Source organism: Rhineura floridana, chromosome 5, assembly GCF_030035675.1.
Source record: "Rhineura floridana isolate rRhiFlo1 chromosome 5, rRhiFlo1.hap2, whole genome shotgun sequence".
In the NCBI taxonomy this organism is placed as follows: Eukaryota; Metazoa; Chordata; class Lepidosauria; order Squamata; family Rhineuridae; genus Rhineura; species Rhineura floridana.
Window position 1 is genome coordinate 77625236 of NC_084484.1, and position 23555 is coordinate 77648790.

Genomic DNA, 23555 nt, shown 5'->3' on the forward strand with positions numbered 1-23555 from the left:
AACATGATCAACAGGCATATCTTCACTCATCAACTCATGGAATATTTTGAAGAAAGAATGTCTGAAAAGGGCTTGACTGCTTGCCATTTGTCAATGTTTGCACTGGAAAGTCTTTTAGACTTTTATTTAGTTTTTGTTCTGGTGTTGCATACCTCCCAAGAGAGTTCAACTATGTTTTTAAATGATGTTTTGTTTTAATATATTTTAATGTCTGTATTCATGATATTTTAGATTGTTTTAGTGTTTTTGTTTGCCACCCTGGGCTCCTACTGAGAGGAAGGGCATTTTATTAATATTAATATACATTTTAATATAATATTTTAATAATATAACATTAATATATATGTATATTAATTACTATTAATATACATTTTATTAATATTAATACTAATATAACAAACCACAGATGGTCCACCAATTACAGTTTAAGAATTGCTGCCTTCCTATAGGAATTGCTGATGCAAACATTTTCTTCATTTTCTTCAGTTCCTAGTATCAAAACTTGTACCTAAATTTGGGATCTATATGGAGCACACATTCATATGGATTATCTTCTGTTTGTATGTACATTGGGCATCACACAAAAAGAAATACAGATTGACTGAGGTTCAAAGACACTTGATTCCCAGCAACAAAATGGAATCAATTTCACCAGAATTAAACATAGGTCTTGAACCTAAGGGTTTTAACAGAATATGTTATAACATTGTTAGAATAGTAAGTTTTATTTTTATGTGTAGTTCCAGACACCCTTCCTAGGGCATAAATAATTATACTGCCATGTGATACCACATCATACTAGTCTGCACAAACAGGTCTTCAAAATATTATCGTTTCTAACTTTTATATAGTCAGTTTCCATGTGCTGGAGGTTTTTTTATACTATGCTGGTGCCACACCCATTTACACAGCTGAGTAAGATAATGGAGGGAGTAATGCAGCATATGCCAGTTTCCTTTAGTCAGCGGTATCACTAACATAAGAAAGCCTGCTGGATCAGCCATTTAGTCTGGCATCCTATTTTCACAGTGGCCAGCAAGATGCCCATAGGAAGTCCACAAGCAGGACCTGAGCACTCTCAGGTATGTATGACTTCACCTTAACATGTCATCAACCAGCCCTGCTGTGTTTGGGGCCTTCGTGCTCATTCTTCCTGAGCAGGGGCCCTGAACCTATGCCCAAAAATTTTGCTTTGAGTGCTCCACTGATTTCTGGTTGTGAACTACAATGTGGAACCACAAGCAGTTAACTGCAAGTTTGTTTCCAGGTGCAATTCAAGGTGCTCACATGGGTGTTTTAAACAACTTAAGCCCCAAATACCTGAAAATGTATATCCCTACAGACGTTAAGATCAGCAGAGGGGGAGGCCTCTGGGTAGTTCTGCCACTCTTGAAAGTGCATGGAATGGCACTGAGCAGGATCAAACATAAGGGGGACCTCCATAAGAGGTCTAGTGGAGATATGCATGGGCCATGCCCATGGCTGAGGAAGGGCTGGGCCTTCTCCATCACCCACTCTCCCACACAAAATGGTTGCCCAGTAGGATCTCAGGCACTTGGCCTGCACCACACTGGGGTCTAATGCTGGCCAGTGCCCAAGAGTGGAGCCCCAACTGGCTAGGTGGAAACAAGCATTCCTACAGCAAGGGCTGTCGGAATGAAATCCAGTCCTTGCCCTACTGCCATGCCAACCCCACTTACTTGCTGTAAACCAATACAGCCGTGGCCTGTTTCAACCCATAAACATTGATGGGTGTATTTATTCCCTGTTGACTGGCAGGGGGCCACACCTGTGGGCTTTCTCTATGGCAGCCCCTAAATTTACAGCTTCCACTATGCTGAAGACACACATCTTTACCCTGGCTTTGGCAGTTAAGGTATTTTGTTGGGGGGCAGCACCTCTTTTGTTAAATCTTTTTTGTTTGGAACTGTTTTACTTGTTTTTACTTGCAACTGCTTTACTTGTTTATATAACTGTGATTATGTTGATGTAATATTGGTGAAGGGTGGGGTTAGAAATCGTATAAATAAATGCATTTTGTAGATATGCCCCTATATGATGCATTCTTAAGCTTCCATTCACTTTCATATGAGCTACAGGAAAACTCTTAAGGGTAAAATGCTGATAATGACACAGATGAGCATGTAGCCTGTCTGGATTTTCCCACACATGTCTAAACTTTTTAGAGATGTTCAAAGCAAAGCTGTTGCTGTAGTGATTACACTACAATTATGGCTTCTATGGTCATAAGCAAGGATGTCTCTGTATGGAACATTGCATGGAGTCTCTCAGAATTTGAGATACAGCACAGAATTCTGATAATCTCAGTTGTTTCTTTTGCTAAAGTATTATTTAGCCCTCATGTCTACAAAAAGATATGTTTGGAAACAGAATCCCGTTCCGTGCCCGGTACCTTCCGGGCAAAGGGGCGAGTTTGCAGCCGAATCCGAAGCCCAGGCCGCTATCAGGAGTGTGCACGCGGAGCACCGGCGTGCCAGCGTGACACACAGGAAGAAGGCGGGGCGGCTGAAGGCCATTTAAGGCCACTCCACCAGCCTCCCGCCCTCCTTTGAATTTCCACACTGTGGTTGGGGGGACGGGTCAAGGGTTAGCACGGGTGCCTTTGGGGTTAATAGGCTGATTGGTCTGTTTCTAGCTTTAATATGTCAATGGTCACTTGTGGCAAAGAAGTGCGGGAAAAGGTTTAAAGGGAAAGGGCAGCTAGGTGACACCTTTAGGCACCTTTGGGGGCAATTGGCGGTCCAGGGGCCTGCAGCTCAGGGCTATACGGCCCGGGGGGCAGAACACGGGCCGCCTTTGGGGCCAACGTGCCTCATCTGCTTGGAGTTTCAGGGCTCCAGGGGGCAGTGATGCGGGTTGGACCCCCTACACATCTTCAGGGTGTGGCCTGAGCTGAGGTCTGGCACAGGGCAGCCCCGTGCTCAGGCAAGGTTTAGTCGCCCTATGGCTGCAAGCAGGCTTTGCCTGGATCATCAGAATGCTCCCGCACTTGATTTCCCCTCTGCAGGTTCATTATTCTAATTGATTCCGTTTAATAAAGTGGCCCATGATTTAACCCAATGAATGGTGTTTGTGTTTTATTTCGGCAATAGGCCGCAAAGTCTGGATGTATAAAGCAGTCTAGGGTTCAGAGGGAGTGGAATGTCTGACCCTAGCATGGTTCCAAGCATTGTCTTCAAGATTTCCTATCACTCTTCCCTAAACATACAGTCCTAATGCCTTTAATTTATCCATACCTCTTTTCTTGTCATCACAGTGACCTCAGCTGAAAAAAAAATGAGTAACATTTAAAAAATCTGTGCTGATACTGCAGAGGTGAACATAACTATGAAAATGTAGTGAACATTTGAAGAGATTTGATAGCAAGGCCATATTCAGGGATTGTAAGAGGCCAGGTTGGATATATTGTTTTCCTTAGGTCCAATCCATTCCATTATCATGTACATGCACTTCCATCCTCTCTTTGCTTTCTAAAGAATGTGCATCCTACTGAGCCTCCGCTGCACCTTTTAAGAGTCTGAATATAACTTCCAAGGACAGCATACACAACCCCTTCCAATTAGTGAGTCTGCTGTCAAAAGTAATGCATGAGTTGTTGAGTATCTGCGATACCTCTGATCCCATGTACAGCTGCCTCCCAAAGTAATGATGTCTTCTTTCCAACATTCAGCAGCACATGAAAACACAATACCCAAATGGTACCAAGATAATACAATGCCAATTTAAGTCCTTTTCCCCACTTTCTCCCTGCCCATGCCTAGCTTCCCCTTGCTATATAGACTCAAGCCACCTATCTTGATAATTAAAGGAAAACATTATGAATTGCATGGCAAGGAAAATGTAGAGCTGAAAGGAGATAGAATTATTAGGAGGGGCATGTGTGTCCATGCACGACGGCCTGATATTTCTCACAGCCTCTGAGTATATAGCCTGTTCTGTGGCTGGCTAGAATAGTGCTACCAACATGTTCCTCCTTACAGTATTTTATGTCATTTGGTATTTGTTCCCAAATCTGACTTTTTTCCCTAAAACTTTGTGAATTGAAAAATATTAGACTTTCTTTAAACTGTTGCTTATCCTCCATAATGGGATGTGTTACTGTAAAAATTGTGCAATTGTTCCAGTGACGAGTTGCACACTGCAACAAAGATTTTCTTTGGGGTGGGGTGGGGACAACTTGATAGGTCTTCTAATATAAAGATGCAGCTATGTAGACTTACTCATGAGTAGTCTCACTGACCTTACTGCATTTAACCTTCTGTATCTGGCCTGTATGAGAAAGTGATATGCAAAGTTTCATATACATGCAACCTGCACCTACAATATGCAGCTTGTAAGCAGAAATGCACAATTTTACCTTGTGTAATAACACACTATTCAGATAAAAGACCCTTCTCATGAAAACAAATACTTGTTTGCATATGGTAGTCTCTGTCTCTCTCTCTGTGTGTCTGTCTGTCTCTGTGTCTGTCTCTCTGTCTCTCTGTCTCTCTGTCTCTCTCTCTCTCTGTCTCTCTGTCTCTCTCTTAGTGAGCACAAAGTAATATGTCAAATGTTCCAGGCTATGGTCTGAAGGCACATGAGGCCAGCAGGTCTGGTCAGTGCCTGGATGGGAGCCTGCGTGGGAACCATATGTAAGCAGCCTTGGGTTTCTATCTTGAAAAGAAAGGTGGAGTATAAATGAAATAAATAAATGGGCTACTGACAGATGATGGGACAGGCAACATCCCTCTAAGAAAACAGGTTAGGGATATAGGAAGCTGCTAGCAAAATCAGACTGTTGGTCCATCTAGCTCAGTATTGTCTACACTAAGAACATAAGAAGAGCCTGCTGGATCAGGCCAGTGGCCCATCTAGTCCAGCATCCTGTTCTCACAGTGGCCAGCCAGGTGCCTGGGGGAAGCCCACAAGCAGGACCTGAGTGCAGGAACACTCTCCCCTCCTGAGGCTTCCGGCAACTGGTTTTCAGAAGCATGCTGCCTCTGACTAGGGTGGCAGAGCACAGCCATCATGGCTAGTAGCCATTGATAGCCCTGTCCTCCATGAATTTGTCTAATCTTCTTTTAAAGCCATCCAAGCTGGTGGCCATTACTGCGTCTTCTGGGATCAAATTCCATAGTTTAACTATGCGCTGAGTAAAGAAGTACTTCCTTTTGTCTGTCCTGAATCTACCAACATTCAGCTTCTTTGTCCATGAGTTCTAGTATTATGAGAGAGGGAGAAAAACTCTTCTCTGTCCACTTTCTCAATGCCATGCATAATTTTATACACTTCTATCATGTCTCCTCTGACCCGCCTTTTCTCTAAACTAAAAAGCCCCAAATGCTGCAACCTTTTCTCATAAGGGAGTCGCTCCATCCCCTTGATCATTCTGGTTGCCCTCTTCTGAACCTTTTCCAACTCTATAATATCCTTTTTGAGATGAGGCAACCAGAACTGTACACAGTATTCCAAATGCGGCCTCACCATAGATTTATACAACGGCATTATTATATTGGCTGTTTTATTTTCAATACCTTTCCTAATTATCCCTAGCATGGATTTGCCTTTTTCACAGCTGCCACACACTGGGTCGACATTTTCATCGTGCTGCCCACTACAATCCCGAGGTCTCTCTCCTGGTCGGTCACCGCCAGTTCAGACCCCATGAGCGTATATGTGAAATTCAGATTTTTTGCTCCAATATGCATAATTTTACACTTGTTTATATTGAATGGCATTTGCCATTTTTCCGCCCATTCACTCAGTTTGGAGAGGTCTTTTTGGAGCTCTTCGCAATCCCTTTTTGTTTTAACAACCCTGAACAATTTAGTATCGTCAGCAAACTTGGCCACTTCACTGCCCACTCCTAATTCTAGGTCATTAATGAACAAATTGAAAAGTACAGGTCCCAATACCGATCCTTGAGGGACTCCACTTTCTACAGCTCTCCATTGGGAGAACTGTCCATTTATTCCTACTCTCTGCCTTCTGCTTCTTAACCAATTCCTTATCCACAAGAGGACCTCTCCTCTTATTCCATGACTGCTAAGCTTCCTCAGAAGTCTTTGGTGAGGTACCTTGTCAAACGCTTTTTGAAAGTCTAAGTACACTATGTCCACCTCTATCTATATGCTTGTTGACACTCTCAAAGAATTCTAATAGGTTACTGAGACAGGACTTTCCCTTGCAGAAGCCATGCTGGCTCTGTTTCAGCAAGGCTTGTTCTTCTATGTGCTCAGTTAATCTAGCTTTAATCATACTTTCTACCAGTTTTCCAGGGACAGAAATTAAGCTAACTGGCCTGTAATTTCCGGGATCCCCCCCTGGATCCCTTTTTGAAGATTGGTGTTACATTTGCCACTTTCCAGTCCTCAGGCACAGAGGAGGACCTGAGGGACAAGTTACATATTTTAGTTAGCAGATCAGCAATTTCACATTTGAGTTCTTTGAGAACTCTCGGGTGGATGCCATCCGGGCCCGGTGATTTGTCAGTTTTTATATTGTCTATTAAGCCTAGAACTTCCTCTCTCGTTACCACTATTTGTCTCAGTTCCTCAGAATGCAAATGTTAGTTCAGGTTCAGGGATCTGCCCTATATCTTCCACTGTGAAGACAGATGCAAAAAATTAATTTAGCTTCTCTGCAATCTCCTTATCGTTCTTTAGTACACCTTTGACTCCCTTATCACCCCCTTATCATACACTGACTGACTCGCCAGGGTTTCAGACAGGAGTCTTTCCCAACCCTAACTGGGAATAACAGGAATTGAAATAGGGACCTTTTGCCTGCAAAGCGGTACTCTGCTGTTGAGCTATGGCACCACCCTAGGTTTGTTTATCTTTTTCAAAAAATATACTCTGCTTTTCACCACATTTGTGTCTCAAAATGACTTAAGAGTAGCTCACACTATTAAGTTAACACCATTTTAGAGTATTGGGGAAATATTTTCTATGGAACATTATGTTCTATGGAACATTAAGACAAGACTTTCCCCACAAGCAGAAATAAGGATACAATATTACTTACCACAAGGCAAAGAGTTGCTGTACTGTGCTGTCTTATTGTAGACCCAATTATCCTTCCTCCAGCGAATAATGGTGCCACCTTGGCAATTTTGAGTGTGATTTATGTTTCCTTTTGCCCACATTCTGAACATGTACAATTCACCAACCATCCCATCTGAAGAAGATGAGGATACGCCAGGCTTCTGTGAGCAGCCAAGTAAAAGTTGCCCGTCTGCAACAAGCTGTCCAGTTTTTTCCCCTTCATCATTAGTCTTTATTTCTTCAGTTTTTTTTTCTTCACCATTTACATATACACTCACTTGCTGCTGTTCCCTTCTCCATCCTATGCATACTTGGTACCACAAGCCCTCTTTCAGTTTTTCTTCCCAGGTTATTTCTTCACCAAATATCCAAACAGTCAATTTGTCATGTCCTCCTGTAAGTCCAAGTTCATAATGGCCTGATGCTGAATGATTGCCATCATGTTCTTTTTTGTAGACAAATGCGGTCCAAGAATTTTTTGGATTGTACAGTTTAAGATAAATGCAGACTGTGAAGTTTGTAAGGGCAGGCACAGAAGTTGCAGGTGACAAAGTCCATACTTCTTGACATGAGGTATTAAACACAGCTCTGTATTGTCCTAAGAAACTATTCTCAGCTATAAGAACAAAACAAACTTTTAAAATAATTTTGTTCAAAAGCTACTAGTTCTGCAGTATTTTATGGCTTCCTGTATCTGACTTTCTACAATCTTATGACAAAATAAATTAAGTTTGAAATTCACAGCTTTCATTCATACCATCTGGACATTCCTAACATAGATCTTACCTTCTGAGTTCTTATGCTAACTGGCTGGCATAGATGCACAGCAGAGTGCCACCTCTTTCCATACTACTAGGATACCCCATAGAAAGAGCTGCAGTTCCTTTGCACAACAGCATTAACTCTTAGAAAAATTGTTGTTTTTCAAGTATAATTAAGTGCATGTAAATTGCATCAAATGCAATACTATGGCTGAAATATTATCATCATCATCACCATTAATAATAATAGTATTAATAATAATAACAGTAATAATAATAATGATGATAATAAATAAATTTATATCCCACCTTTCCTCCCAAAAGGGATGACAAAGCACTACAAACACCTTAAAAACAAAACATCTTAAAACATCTTTAAAAACAATTCCAGTACAGATGCAGACTGGGATAAGATATCTACTTAAAAGGCTTATTGAAAAAGGGAGATCTCAGACCATAAGCACCTGAGTTATACTCCATGTGTAAGTAAAGCATTATTTAAAGATGTCCTATGTATTTAAGAGCCTGGACAGAAGTTACTTTGTGAATCTGGAATAAAAAGTAGCAACCTCAGTCATTTCCTGTCCTCAGCAAGTGACCCACATGGCAAAATGTTGGGGTTATCTGTTCCCATACTTCTCTAATGTCAAGATCTATCTGCCTCTTTCAGTTCAGAGAAAGTGCAGTGTCAGGGAGAACTTGGATACAAATAAAGCTGGCATTTTGGATGGATCAGGCCCTGTATTCTAACCAGAGAGATCAGTCAGAAAAGGATAGAAAGGGGGGAGGTGTAAGAATGCTTAAAAGCCTGCAACTTGCTCCCTCCCTTACACGCCAGATTCATAGATCAATTGCAGATCTTTATCACTGGGATAACAAGCACTAATTAATAGCATGTAACAGTTGTTTCCAGACATGGAAGTTGGTCCCACTAATATAGTAGTTTCAAATATATAGCTTTATATCCAACTGTGTCAGAGTAGACCCACGGAAAGAAATGGACTTAAGTTAGTCATGCCAATTGATTTTAATGAGCCTACTTAGCATATTCTTTCGTTGGATACCATTCATAGTTTGCTCTATAATTTCTGCATTCTACAAATGGCAGCCACTAGATTTTTTAAATTATTTCATGTTACATAATGAAAACATAGGCAATTTAATTTTCATATCTAAATTTAATTTTGGTTCACTTCTCTTATTATTTGTGCTGTAAAGCTCATTTAGTAATCTTGGGCAAGCCATGATCCCTGATTATCTTGCTTCATAAGGTCATGAAATGATGAACAGCATACTTTGAAGAGTGCTATAGAACTGTTGCACTGATTGACTTCTGTGAAAATATAATTCATTTAGACTGTTTTTTAAACATACTTAATTCACACTGACATATTTACCAGGTTAATGTTTGAATCAATGTGGAAAACAAAAACTTACCTCTGCCAGAGGGAGCCAGAAACAAATGAAGCAGAAGGAGAGAGAGAGGAACCTTACATTTTGGTAAGATTTCACGAAGTCTGTCAACACAGCTATGATATACTCCACAGGCAATCATCCTAGAATACATAAGAAAACATCTGAAAACAACTGATTAAATCATATCTGATTAAGTCATACTTAGAGTAGATCCATAAAAATCCATGGACTTAAGTTTACTCTGAGTGTTACTTAGAGCTGTGATCCTAAATATTAATTATCCTAAATGGGAAGAATCTCCCCCTTTTCACTTATGCCAGTGTTTTTCAAACCAGATCTGTAACTATGGTCATGCTCCCCTGAAAAAGAGTCTGTTTTTATTATTTTCACCTGCAATGTTCCAGCTCACATTCTCAGTTAATGGAGTGCAGCAGTGAAGCCAACAGCCTGTCCAATCAGGGCCAGCCCAAGAGATGCTTATGTCTGAGGCAGAGCAGTAAACTCAAGTGGCATAGGCTGATCAAATTATTTTTACACCTGATGCAGAAAGTCCTATAACAGCCTATCCTTTTCTCTGGTCATAAAACATAATAAATAATAAATAATTTACCACCCCAAATCAGCTACCTGAGTTGGCCACCCCACTCGTAACTAATGGTAGGGCCTGTCCACAAATTCTGTAGTCTGTTGGATTTCCATGACAGGACAGGGGATTTCTCAGCAGATGTTAAAGTGTAAAGAATTCCCCAAAACAGAGTGAAAACAGGTCATTTATCTAGTAGGTTGTTAAACTAAATACACTGCAACTGAAAACAGCAGAACTCTTGTCATAAATTATGTATTCACAGGTACTGAAATGCAGTCAGTCAAATAAAAGATGTGTAAGAAACAGTATTTGACTCTTGCAACTATTATATTTATATAATATAAAACCTACAATGATACCCGAGACATATATTTTTAGGACCCACCCTATTTTGTGGTTTTAGGTTGGTTTTAATGCTGTATTTTAAAATTGATGTAACCCACCCTGAGACCTTTGAGTGAACGGCAGGTAATAATAAATAAATAATAATAATATTTAGATGACAGTCAAAGAACTTGTACACATTTTGTCTTATATATTATAGGAAGTTTGATGTATATGGCAAAGATGGAAGTGGGGATCAGTCTTATTCGCCAGACAAGGAGGCAGGATACTACCTAATCCATTGGAGAACAACCTGACATTTTTGGCATCCATCAGGTTTTGATTTTAGCTCACTGTTAATGCTAGCTAAGCAATGGTAATTTGTGTACTATGAATTTTTCTTCCTCTGAGACAGCAATTCTAGCTAGATTGATCTACATTATATTATATTTAAAAGCAGATCATCTTTCCACTTAAAAACCACATTTATCTGATACAAAATCACTTTATAGCACAGAGAATTCCAGAGTTTCCTGGAAGTCAAAACCAGTGAAGTGAACCTTTTGCGTAATCTGTAAAGCCCAGAACTCTTGATCTCTAGGCTAAAAACATAGATAACACCAAGTTTAGTACTTCATTATGATTTGTCATTCTGCATCATAGTGGACATTTTCTTCTTTGAAATTGTGTTAAATTTATTACTCTGGCATTTTTCATATTGTGCTTTTCTGGAATAGAACATAAAAATGTAAAAATGTTTCTTGAGCTAAATCTTTCCCCTCCTCATGTTTAAACTTGGATTATATCAGTGTTCCGTAGAAAATTTATTTTTCAAACATGAATGTGTGTTCATATTCACATGGATCATTCATGAGTGTTTAAGTGCACCTGCCATTGTACAACTTAGTCTATGCTATAGATCCAAAGAACTGTGTGTCTTGTTCCATATACCCGAAAGAGGTTTGAGCTTCACTCTCTCTTACCCACCCCTACCTCCAAAAACACATGCCACACTGCAAATTGATTTTTAAATTGAAAGAACTTTCTGAAGCAGTTTGTGATACAGGGAGGGCTGCTAGTTTTTTTAAGTGTTAAAATCTCTCATTATGATATATATTCAAAAACATTTATCAAAAAAATGTCCAAAGTTGACAACAACAAAAATATTACAATATTAAAACTCTAATATAATGATTCACACACAAAAATAAATTACAGAAACCACAGTAAATTGTGGCATGTGCCAGACTAATATTAATGGTTTTGGAAGGCCTGGATGAACAAATATGTGAATACCTCTTACCACGAAAACCCTATGAACAGAGTATCCAAAATGCAACACAAGATAGTGCTGGAAGATGAGACCCCCAGGTCAGAAGGCACTCACCGAGCTGCTGGGGAAGAACAAACGACAAGTACGAGTAGCACTGTGACTAATGACGCAACTGGGTCAAAGTCGAAAGGAAGCCCAGAGGCTGATGTGCACAGATGTGAAAGGAGAGTCCGGAGTTGTACGGCACACACAATAGGAACATGGAATGTGAGAAGCATGAACCAGGGAAAGTTAGAAATTGTCAAGCAAGAAATGGAACGTATCAACATTACAATACTTGGTGTGAGTGAATTAAAATGGATGGAAATGGGACATTTTCAATCAGGCAACTACAAAATATTTTATGCAGGAAATGAGAAATTAAGAATAAATGGGCTTGCTTTAATAGTGAGAAGTGATATAGCAAAAGCAATTAGGAGCTATAACACAAGGTCTGAGCGAGTGATATCAATGAGATTAAACGGGAAACCTATAAACATAACCATCATCCAAGTCTATGCTCCAATGTCAAACGCAGAAGAAGAAGAATTGGAGAGATTTTACGCAGAAGTACAGGAGGAAATTGATCATGCACCAAAACAAGATATGATGATAATCATGGGGGACTGGAATGCAAAAGTAGGGAACAGAAGAACTAGGACTTGTGGGGAAATGGGGCTTAGGAGACAGAAGTGAAGCAGGAGAAACACTTAGTGCAGCGGCGTCACTAGCGGGAGTGCAGGGGGGTGCAGACCTCCGGCGCGTATCCTCCCAGGTGCATGGATGGGGGTGGCTGGTCTTGTGCACGCACACACGCACGCACACACACACACTCACCACGTGCTCCAGGCTGGCGGTGGGAGGCCTATCCCAGCTTCACCGCCAGCGAGCGGGCATCTGCTTTTGGTCTCGTCTGCCCGCCGCCAAGGAGTTGGCGCGGGGCAACGGCGTGGGGCGGCTCTGGGTGTCACCCCCCTCAGAGTGTCACCCAGGTGCGGTCCGCACCCTCTGCACCCCGGTAGTGACGCCCCTGACTTAGTGAATTCTGTGAAGCCAATAATTTGTTTCTTGCAAACACATTTTTCGAGCAACAGAAAAGACGACTGTACACGTGGACATCACCAGATGGTCAATATAGGAATCAAATTTATTATAAAATTGGCAACAGAAGATGGGGAAGTTCCATACTTTTGGCAAAAACAAGACCAGGAGCAGACTGCGGTACAAATCATGAACTGGTCGTATCAAAATCAGAGTAAAGCTTAAAGAAGAAGAACAAAAGCAATCATAATGCCAAAATACAATTTAAATAACATCCCACATGAATATAAAGATCATAAATAAAGAACAGATTTGAGGCTTTAAACTTAGTTGACAGAGAACCAGAAGAACTATGGAGTGAAGTCAGAGACATGATCAGAGAAAAATGCAAAAAGACAATACCTCTAGTTAAAAAGAGAGAAAGATCTCAGTGGATGACTGAAGAAATTCTTAAAATGGTTAAAGAGAGAAGGAAAGCAAAAGCAAAAGGAGATAGAAACACAGTCAGAACCTGTCAGGCCCAGGATGTGACTCAGGAACCAGACCAACAGCTGTAGTTAATTCGTGTTTTATTAGGGTAATGTCCAAACAAAGACTGCGTTTTCTCATGAAGCAATACAGGGATACAGGTCCTGCAGCACTGGGAGAAAGTTGACAGAGCAAGGGACTTCTTCCCGCCTGTTCTTTAAGAAGGGGCCAAACGGGCGCGCAATCTTTCGCTCCTCCTTAACTGCCCCTCAGGTACTGCCCGCCTTCTCCCCCTTCTCTCCTGTCTTTTCAGCTGTCTGCATGTGCGCGGTGAGGGGGGAAGCATCACCCCCTCCTCTTCTGAAGTTTCCGATTCCAGGATGGGGGATGGGGAGGGGCTGATGGTAAACTGCCTCCCCGCTTTTCGGCTGTGAGCAGCCCTCCCTCTTTCCCCTCTTGCTCTGAGCCTGAAAGAGGGGGAGGCGTGAGAATGTCCAGAGAGGGCTCAGGCTCCCCGTCGCTAAGCGACCTTATCACTGGCAGTTCCTCTGTTTCGTCTTCGCTCCAAAGGGGGGAAGTTCCTCCCCCTTCCCTCTGCCATCCATCCGAATACTCTTCTCCCAACTCTCCAGGATCCAGCTCCCCGGGATTGGGACCCCAGCTCTGCCTTCCGACAGAACCCTAAATGCAACAATGCAGTGACTAGTACGTATAGACAAAGAAAACTATTACAATAGTTACTGTATAGAAATAGAAGAGGACAACAAAAAGGGAAGAACAAGAGCCCTATTCCAAAAGATTAGAGAAATGAAAGGGAAATTTAAACCAAGAGTAGGGATGTTGAATAATCAACAGGGGAACACACTGACTGACCAAGATGAAATAAAAGGAAGATGGAAGCAATACACTGAAGAACTCTATAAAAAAGATGCAAGGATGACAGATTCATTCATGGAGGAACCATATGATGAAGAACCAGAAATTTTAGAATGTGAGGTGAAAGCTGCTCTTAAAATAATTGGAAGAGACAAATCACCAGGAACAGATGGCATACCAATAGAGTTGCTACAAACTACTGAGACTGAATCTGTCCAAATTTTGATAAAGATTTGTCAAGAAATATGGAAAATTAAACAATTTTGTTTATTTTTAAAATTTATTAGTCGCCCATCTGGCTGGCAATCAAGCCACTCTGGGCGACGTACAAAATTAAAACATATAGTTACATTAAAATATTAAAATCTCAATGGCCGACAGACTGGAAGCGTTCAATATATATCCCAATTCCAAAGAAAGGGCATCCAAGGGAATGCAGTAATTATCGAACTATTGCCTTAATATCCCATGCAAGTAAAGTAATGCTCAAGATTCTACAACAAAGGCTCTTACCATATATGGAACAAGAAATGCCAGACGTCCAAGCTGGATTTAGAAAGGGAAGAGGCACCAGAGATCATATCGCAAACATACGTTGGATAATGGAACGGACCAAGGAATTTCAGAAGAAAATCACCCTCTGCTTTATAGATTACAGCAAAGCCTTGGACTGTGTAGATCATGAAAAACTATGGAATGCTTTAAAAAAAATGGGGGTGCCACAGCATCTGATTGTCCTGATGCGCAACTTATACTCTGGACAAGAGGCTAATGTAAGGACAGAATATGGAGAAACCGATTGGTTCCCCATCGGAAAGGATGTGAGACAGGGGTGTACTTTATCACTCTATTTGTTTAATCTGTACGCAGAACATATCATATGGAAAGTGGGATTGGACCAAGATGAAGGTGTGAAAATTGGAGGGAGAAATATCAATAATTTAAGATATGCAGACGATACCATACTACTAGCAGAAACCAGTAATGATTTGAAAAGAATGCTGATGAAAGTTAGAGGAAAGCACAAAAGCAGGACTACAGCTGAACGTCAAAAATACTAAAGTGATGACAACAGAAGATTTATGTACCTTTAAAGTTGACAATGAGGACATTGAACTTGTCAAGGATTATCAATACCTTGGCACAGTCGTCAACCAAAATGGAGACAATAGTCAAGAAATCAGAAGAAGGCTAGGACTGGGGAGGGCAGCTATGAGAGAGAACTAGAGAAGGTCCTCAAATGCAAAGAGGTATCATTGAACACCAAAGTCAGGATCATTCAGACCATGGCATTCCCGATTTCTATGTATGGATATGAACGTTGGACAGTGAAAAAAGTGGATAAGGGAAAAATCAACTCGTTTGAAATGTGGTGTTGGAGGAGAGCTTTGTGCATACCATGGACTGTGAAAAAGACCAATAATTGGGTGTTCGAACAGATGAAACCAGAACTGTCACTAGAAGCTAAAATGATGAAACTGAGATACTTTGGACACATCATGAGAAGACCTGATTCACTAGAAAAGACAATAATGCTGGGGAAAATAGAAGGGAGTAGAAAAAGAGGAAGGCCAAACAAGAGATGAATTGATTCCATAAAGGAAGCCACAGACCTGAACTTACAAGATCTGAACAGGGTGGTTCATGACAGATGCTGTTGGAGGTTACTGATTCATAGGGTCACCATAAGTCGTAATCGACTTGAAGGCACATAACAACAACAAGAAAACTGTAATGTGGTTTGTACCCATGTTGTCTACACCCAGTATTGGGTATTCAGAAATACATACACTTTGAATGGGATGAGCGTGGTGGTTCTTGAAATTTTAACATTAAGTCTAATAGAAAATGTAGTATCATTAAACAAAGCAAAATCTGGATAGCAGCGAATTAAAAATAATTCCAGCACAGTCTCCAAACGTTCTGCTACAGAAGGGGTCTCCTTAAATCACTTGAGTAATTATATCAGTGTTGTTAACATTCATTTTCCCTCATTAGCAAGATAGCAGTATTAGCGCAGCAATGACTGTTTACCCACATTGTGTTCTGGGAGCCATTCCCTATTCAAATCCAAGTCAATACATGGACAAAACCCACAAGGACTCATCCAACAGTTAGTGTTGCACTACATAGCTCCCTGCCTGTTCCTGCCATTACTTTCTGTTGTTATTAGAATGTGAATCTGCTTATATACTTCCTGATTGGCATACAAAAATAGTAAAACATCTATTATTTTTTTAAGCTTGGCACAATAAAGTATATGTAATGGGGAAGGTATAAACACTGGAAAGTATTAAGTCATTGTGAAAACTGGCATTGGTTTAATAGAACAACTTCTTTATAAAATATCCTAATTTTTTTCTGTAGGTTTTTCCAGGAGGCATTAAGAAATCAAGTCACATCTCATTCAAATCAAGAGAGCTACTCCCATGCAGTAATGAAGTAGCTTTTTTGAAATACTTTATTGTCTCACTGGCCAAATAACCAATCAAACTGATCTATAGCAACTGTGAAGATAAAATTCACCAGGGGTGCCGGCTTACAAGATCATCCTTGAATGGCTCACTTCTTATACCTCCAGTAAAAGAGGCAAGGTTAGTGAGGACAAGGTCTAGAGCTTCTATCGTGGCTCCTACGCTTTGGAATTTGTTGCCAACTGACCTTCGTCAGGCCCCCTCCCTGCTATGCTTTTGGCGGACCTTGAAGACCTGGCTCTTTGCTCAGGCATAGGATGGCAGACTGCAGTTCTTGGGGGGTTTAAACTCAAATTTAGGCTGGCAGATTGCAAATCTTGGGGGTTTAAATGTTTAAGCTTTTAATTTTTAATTTCTAATTTTTAGGATTTTGATTATGTTTATATGAAATGTACTTGTGTTTGGTTGTAAGTCGCCCAGAGTGGCAGATTAACCTCTGCCAGATGGGCGTCTAACAAATCTCATAAATAAATAAATAAATAAATAATAGGCAAAAAACCTTACGGTTTAAGAATGTACCTATAGCCCACAGATATTTCTATCAAACTTTAAAAAGCAGGGAAATTGGGCAGCTATAGTGAATGCACCAGGGGAGCAGGAGACCTGACCTCCACTCTCAGGTATTGTACTGCCCTACAAATCTGTCAATATGCAAACACAATTTGGGGCAAGAGGGAGGGGATAGGAGGAAGGAGAAGGAAGAGTGGGTTTGATCAGTTGCATACTTTGAGTTCAGTGGGATTTATTTCTGTGCAATCATGTTTGAAAATGGAAATGGACTGCCTTCAAGTTGATCCTGACTTATGGCGACCCTATGAATAGGGTTTTCATGGTAAAAGGTATTCAGTGGTGGTTTTACCATTGCCTTCCTCTGAGCTGAGAGGCAGTGACTGGCCCAAGGTCACCCAGTGAGCTTCATGGCTGTGTGGGGATTCCAGCCCTGGTCTACCAGGTCGTAGTCCAACACTGACCCGGGGGAGGGGCAGGGAGGGTAGGAGAAGGGGGAGGGGAGGAGATTGGGCGGGCGGGCACTGGGCCCTTTTCCTTTCCAAAAGGAAAACATTTTGAACAGTATCATTGCTTTTCAGGGTTTCCCCCACCTTTTTATTCTACGGCAGGCACACATAGCCACCCAAATTTAAACCAAAGCTGTCCCTGGCCACATCCACACCAGACCTTTATTTCACTTTAGACAGTCATTGCTTCTCCCAAAGAATCCTGGGAAGTATAGTTAGTGAAAGGTGCTGAGAGTTGCTAGGAGAGGCCCTGTTCCCCTCACAGACCTTCAATCAGAGTGGCTGACTGTTAAACCACTCTGGCCACTGGACCTCTGAAAGGAGAATAGCAGTCTCCTCTCAGCATGCTTCACAAACTACACTGCCCATGATTCTCTGAGGGAAGCCATGACTGTCTCACGTGAAATCAAAGTCTGGTGTGGGTGTGGCCCTCTGATTAGGCAAGCCCAGCAGCTGTGAGTCTGGCTTTTAGAACACTGACAGATGGTTCTTACTGAGCATGCCCGACGTTATCATTCAGTTCAATGCAAAATTTATTAAATTAATTATTTATTTTTATTTTATTTTATTTGTTTCATTTATAGACCGCCCATAGCGAGTGGCTCTCTGGGCGGTGTACAAAAAATTAAAAATCATCCAGGCATTTTTTAAACTTTTAAACTGCAGAAGATGAAGGTCAGTATGGGGCAAGGTCAGTAACAGGATTACAGGTCCTCTGTGAACTTGGCTGATTTTTAATTTATTTATTTATTAAATTTACACCCCGCCTTATGGTCAAAGGGCCCTCAAGGCGGCTTACAAAAACACAAATATAGCAATACCTACATCAATAAAATAATGCAATTCTCAAAATTAAATAACAAATAACATTATTAAAAGAAAAGAAAAAAAGCTTTTAAATGTGTCACAATGAGAGAACCGCATTCAGCCAGGTTTTTTATACTACATATGCTCTGCTCTGGAGGTAAGACAGTCTCAATTTGATAGGACACAAATTGGCTGTTCAGCTTTTTCAGGACCAGATCTTTGTGACTCCCCAAAACGCCGTCCTCCATTTTGTAACTTAGAGACAAGAGACCTTTCCTTTTCCTCTTCACGGTTCTCTGTTCCTGTTTGTACACAGCAGCCATGTTGGCGATAATGATCTCTTTCACTGCGTTCTGCTGCTCCTGAACTGCAGTGGTAAAATGATGGGAGGACGCTGGTTTTGAAGGAACTAGTGCCTTGTTCTTTGGGGGAGTCCTTGATGTATTCAGCCTCTGCTGGTATTTGGCATCCTCAGGTCGGAAGTCGTCGGCAACGGCCTCCCAGCGCAGGTTGAAGTGGGGCAGGCGGTGCAAGGGGCTCACCCACCAGGGCAGCGAGTAACTCACCCCCATTGCCTGGCCTGAGGAAAGGCGAGGCAAAGCGAGGGAAGACATTCCTTCTCTCCTTCTCGCTTCCTCGCTTTCCTGGCGGCTCGGCTCAGCTCCATTTGATCTGCCGGGGCGTGCTCTGCTTCCTCCTGGACATTGCGGGGCAGCAGCAATTTTTAATGGATTTCAACAGATTATGAGAACTGTCAGAGAAAAAAGTCCAACAGGGGTCTGGGTTTTTTCTCTCTCTCTTTAGACTTTGAACTCTCGATTCTTTCTGACTGTTTTGTTTATCGCCATGAAAATTGAGAGGGTTGTTAAGCAAGCGTTTCTGAGTTCATGACTATACGTTTTGTAAGGTTTTGTCTTGAAATGAGCTTATGGGAAGCATCAGAATGGCATGGGGGTATTTTCAATTTAACATTGCAGAATGTGAAAAATCCACGCTGGCTAAAGTATACAGCCACTCTTGTGGCTGTATAATATGCTGCTTCTTTTCTGAAGCTTCAAAGCACTGCACAAAAACTTTCATGACCCTGGCACACAAGGCCATTAAAGAAGAGTTAATGTTCGATCATATAATGTTTACTAGTGGAGGAAGATGGTCCTAAAGAGGAAGAACTGAAGGGCTGGGTTTTTTTTAAAAAAAGTTACACTGTGCTTGGAAGACTGGTAAAGTGCAATGCAGATCTCCTGGTCTCTTTAATTGTACAGTTTGCAAGCTGCTATGAAATAGCTGAGTTAATGCTGCAGCAACAATTCACATAAACCTTGGCTTAGCTCAGCACAGCAAAAAGAATGACAGAGAAACAAAGCATCTGCAGGCTTCTCTCCAGAAATCTACGTTTGTGAAGTCTCAGTAACCAAGTCATGCAGGCTTCTGTGTTGTGTTATTACTGTTGCTGTACAGAAATCCAAAGGACTTACACTGTAAAGCAGGCAGGGGGTGAAGTGCAAGAAAAGTCATTTAAATGGCAACTGAAAAGGTGAATGTGTTAGTTTTATCACCTCTTTGCCTAGAATGGGTAATTTGAGAGAGGGGAGCCAGTGAGCAGCCACTCACAGTCAAGAAAACATCTTGCGCTCAGAAATTGTGCAGGCAGTAAACTGGCTTACTTGATTTTGCTTCTCTTCAAACTGAATTTAAAAGAGGAGAGGAAGTTTATTGTCAGAGAAATAGAGGGGGAGTCCGTTAGCTGTCTCACATTACACCAGCCTTTCCCAACCTTTCAGTCCCCAGATGTTGCTGGACTACAATTCCCATCATTCCTGATCATTGGCCATGGTGGTTGGGGCTGATGGGAGTTGTAGTCCAATAACGTCTGGGAACCCAGAGGTTGGGAAAGGCTGCATTACACACTAAGCACTTGGCAAAGCACTATGGGGATGCAGAGCTACAGCTCATGGTTAGGAAGAAGACAGCTTAATCACAAGTCCCAGTTCAGTCTATACGCTAAGCCAAACCATGGCTTAGTGCAATTTAGCACAGCAGCAAAAAAGGCTCAGGGAGGAGCAAAGTGGCTGTGAGCACCTGTCTGGGAGCATGCACTTTCATGTGGTCCCAATAAGCTGTTATTTTGGTTTACTGTGTCAGGAGAATCAGGCCATGGAGAGCAGCATAGAAAGAGGATGGGGTGGGAAGAAAAAGCCACAATAGGGATGGATTAACAGGATCCTGTACATCCCAGTGGTCAGATCAAAGCTTGGAAAAGTTACTTTTTTTGAACTACAACTCCCATCAGCCCCAGCCAGCATGGCCACTGGATTGGGCTGATGGGAGTTGTAGTTCAAAAAAAGTAACTTTGCCAAGCTCTGGGTCAGATGTAGCAATTTTGCTGCTTGGTGCTACAAACACAACATATAAGCTAGACATCTAGAATGCAGGTTGCTGTGAACTGCAGTCCTAAACACACATAAGTATAAATTCCACTGAAATCAATGGGACAAGCCCCAATCAAACATACTGCTAAAGGGGGTGGAAGCCTTCATCTAGAGTAATAATAATAACTATGACTGCCATTATATTTTAATTTTATTTACTTCATTGGATTTCTTTATTAATATTTATATGCCACTCTCCAATGTAAATTTACTCAGAGCAGTTTACAGAAATAGAGACAATAAAAACAACTATAACAATAAAATAATAAAAGTTTAAAAAAACCCAAAGGCAGAAATAAGATGTCATCCCAAATCAAGAGGTCTTCATGTAGCAAAGTCACAATGCTAACTTCTTGGCAGGTGTTTTGCTGCTGCTGCTTGCTGGGAGGGAGAGGGAGATCTGGCACACACCAAAAAGCCTCCTTCAGTAGAGAGTTCTGTAACTATAGTTCCACAATTGAAAGAGTCCTGTCTCCAGTCATCCTCTGCCTCACCCTTGATATCAGGGCACCTGGAGAAGGGCCACAGATGATAATACGAGGGTGTGGGCAGGCTGATGTACAGCTAAGCATGCCCTAGACCCCAGCCATGTAGGGCTTCAAAGGTAAGCACACACACCTTCCCCAAACTCTATACTCAATTCATTAGTGAGAGTTCAACTCTATCCACAACATGTTGGACTTCACCTCCATGAAAGGCCAAACTATCTACCAACAATAACTCTTGTCTTGTCTGGAATGAGCTTCAGTTTGTTGGCCATCAACCAGTTCATTACTGATTCTAGGCACATTAGGAGCATCATGTCACTTACATGTAAAGGAGAAATAGAGTTAGGTGTCATCAGCCAAGGGCTACTTCATTTCAAATCCCTAGATGACGTTCCCCCAGTGGTTCATTTAGAATGCTTCCTTCACCTTCCATTGTAAGCCAAGCTGGAAAAGGTCCTGAGACACTAAAAAAAAAAGCTCTGCTGAATAGAATTCCAGGAATGCAACAGTAGCAGAGACTTTTCTTCCCTAACATTGCAACCACAGAATAGGGTTGATAATGTGCTCTTTCCTGTGTTCAGCTACGTTCAGAGTTTTTCATCATTTATATTTTTGGCAGCATTACAGACCTCAACTTTCTACTTCATCACCCTTAGCTTTCAGTAGCCAAGCATCAGTACAGCACAGCAGAAGAGAGGCCATTTTTACATTACAAGTCATCTCCATATCCCACAAACTTACTTCAACAGCAAGGACAATTGTACCAAATGAAAACTCACCAAAGGTTCTTGGGAATCCATCAGATTCCACTAGTCTCTGTAAACTTGACATGAGGTTTGATGTCTCCCACAGAAATTAATTGGAGGGCCTAACATCAAGACTGAGACTACCTCCATCAGCCAATGTAGAGGCATCATTAGGCAATGGAGTGGTCAGTACACAAACAGAATCCCCATGTCCTGAATACCCAATACAACTCAAAACTGATGCCCATATGGATATAAAACCTGGAGGGGGAAATTGCACTCCTATACACCACAGCAACTTTCCCTCCCTTACCATCAAGCTACTGTTGATGTTGCACTGAGAAACCATGTGAACACAGCAAAGAGAAAACAACTCCTTTAAGCCAATCCATTGCACCTGAGTCTTGGTAACACAAATCAGGTCAGACCAAGTCCACAATCAAGTCATGGATAATATCCTTTTCCCCAAGTCTAAAGTCTGTGTTCTGTCCTTATATTCTTTGACCTATCTACATCTCTCCTATCTTCCTTCAATACAGTCGATCACTCTTTCTTGCTTAATGCTCTATGTCTCTGTGATTTTTCTCCTCATCTGATCTCATCTTACCTGCATAATCAGCATTTCCATAAGGGGAAGCTTTCCCTCTGCTTTACCTCTACTCATTGGGGTCCCTCAGTAATCTGTTCTTGGATCTCTGCTCTTCCCTCTTTATACATGCTATCCGTTGATGACCTTATCAAATTCTAGAGCACCTCTGTGCTGATGACATGTAGCTCTTCTCCAGACCTTTCTTCCTCCTCCAGTCCTACATCTCCAGTACAACTTTGATGTTTTATTCTTGTTTCAGATACAAAACATTGAGACTAAATTTGCTCATCTTTCTGCCAAAGCCCTTCTTTCCTTGTTCACTCCTCATAACAATGACACCATCCACGCAGGGACAAAGCTTTGATTCCTCTCTCTTCTTTGCTCCCCATATTCAGTCAGTCACCAAACCATGTTGCTTCTCTTTACGATATTGATAAATTGATAAAATAGGGCCCTTCTCTCAGGAAAAACTCTGGTTCAAAGCCCCTTCCTCCAATGCCCTTTATCTTTCCACTCTCTTATCGTAAGACATTCATGCAGTGGTGGCTGGTGACCACTGGGACAGGCTGGGCAGAAGGCTAGGAGGCCAACAATAGGTACAACCAGAGCCAGTAACAGATAGAGCCAACTAATTCTAGTTTTGTCCTCCTTCTCCTCCCTGCTAAGTTCTACACGGGCAACACTGGGACTGAGGAGGAAGCAGGAAGGCAGTGCTACCCCATGGACTGGTTGTCACTAAGAAGGCAGGCAGATGGGGCCTGGCTGAGGGCAGGCTGAGGCAGTGTCCCATTAGCCCTAATGAATCATTCTTTACTACATTCGTGTCCATGACTTTCACTCCTTCAGCTCCATCACTGTCAACCATTCAGAGATTTCCTGCTTCTTCAAATAACTCCACCTCTTTTTCTTTGCTGATTCTTATGCTTCGAATTGCCTCCTAGAAAGCTGCATGATGCCACTTCTTCCATCAAGTATTTCTCCTTACCCATTTTTTCCATTAAGTCTTTGACACAACCCTTTCCCCCTATAACCTAATGTAACTAAGCCTAAGTACAATGATAGGCACTTATTTGCAACAAGTCTCTCATCAGTATGTCTCAAGGAAGTTTTGCTGAAGAAATATGCAGTTGAGGAAAATTGCTTAACTTACACAGCTAATTATGGAAAGTAAGT

General features: G+C 41.5%; 1 protein-coding gene across 3 annotated transcripts in view; it reads right to left on the reverse strand.

Moving 5' to 3' along the window:
* ADGRG2 (adhesion G protein-coupled receptor G2) overlaps positions 1-23555 on the reverse strand; it is a 113026-nt gene that overhangs the window by 78935 nt on the left and 10536 nt on the right. For 2 of the 3 annotated variants that reach the window (XM_061627253.1, XM_061627250.1), the window contains exons 2-3: positions 9248-9366; positions 7030-7665 (exon numbers count right to left, since the gene is read on the reverse strand). In XM_061627253.1, the coding sequence (XP_061483237.1) occupies positions 7030-7665; positions 9248-9365 (754 nt within the window). In that variant the 5' untranslated portion in view covers position 9366. Of the gene's footprint in view, positions 1-7029; positions 7666-9247; positions 9367-21370; positions 21407-23555 lie in introns of those variants that run through there. The other variant, XM_061627249.1, reaches the window with a different exon arrangement.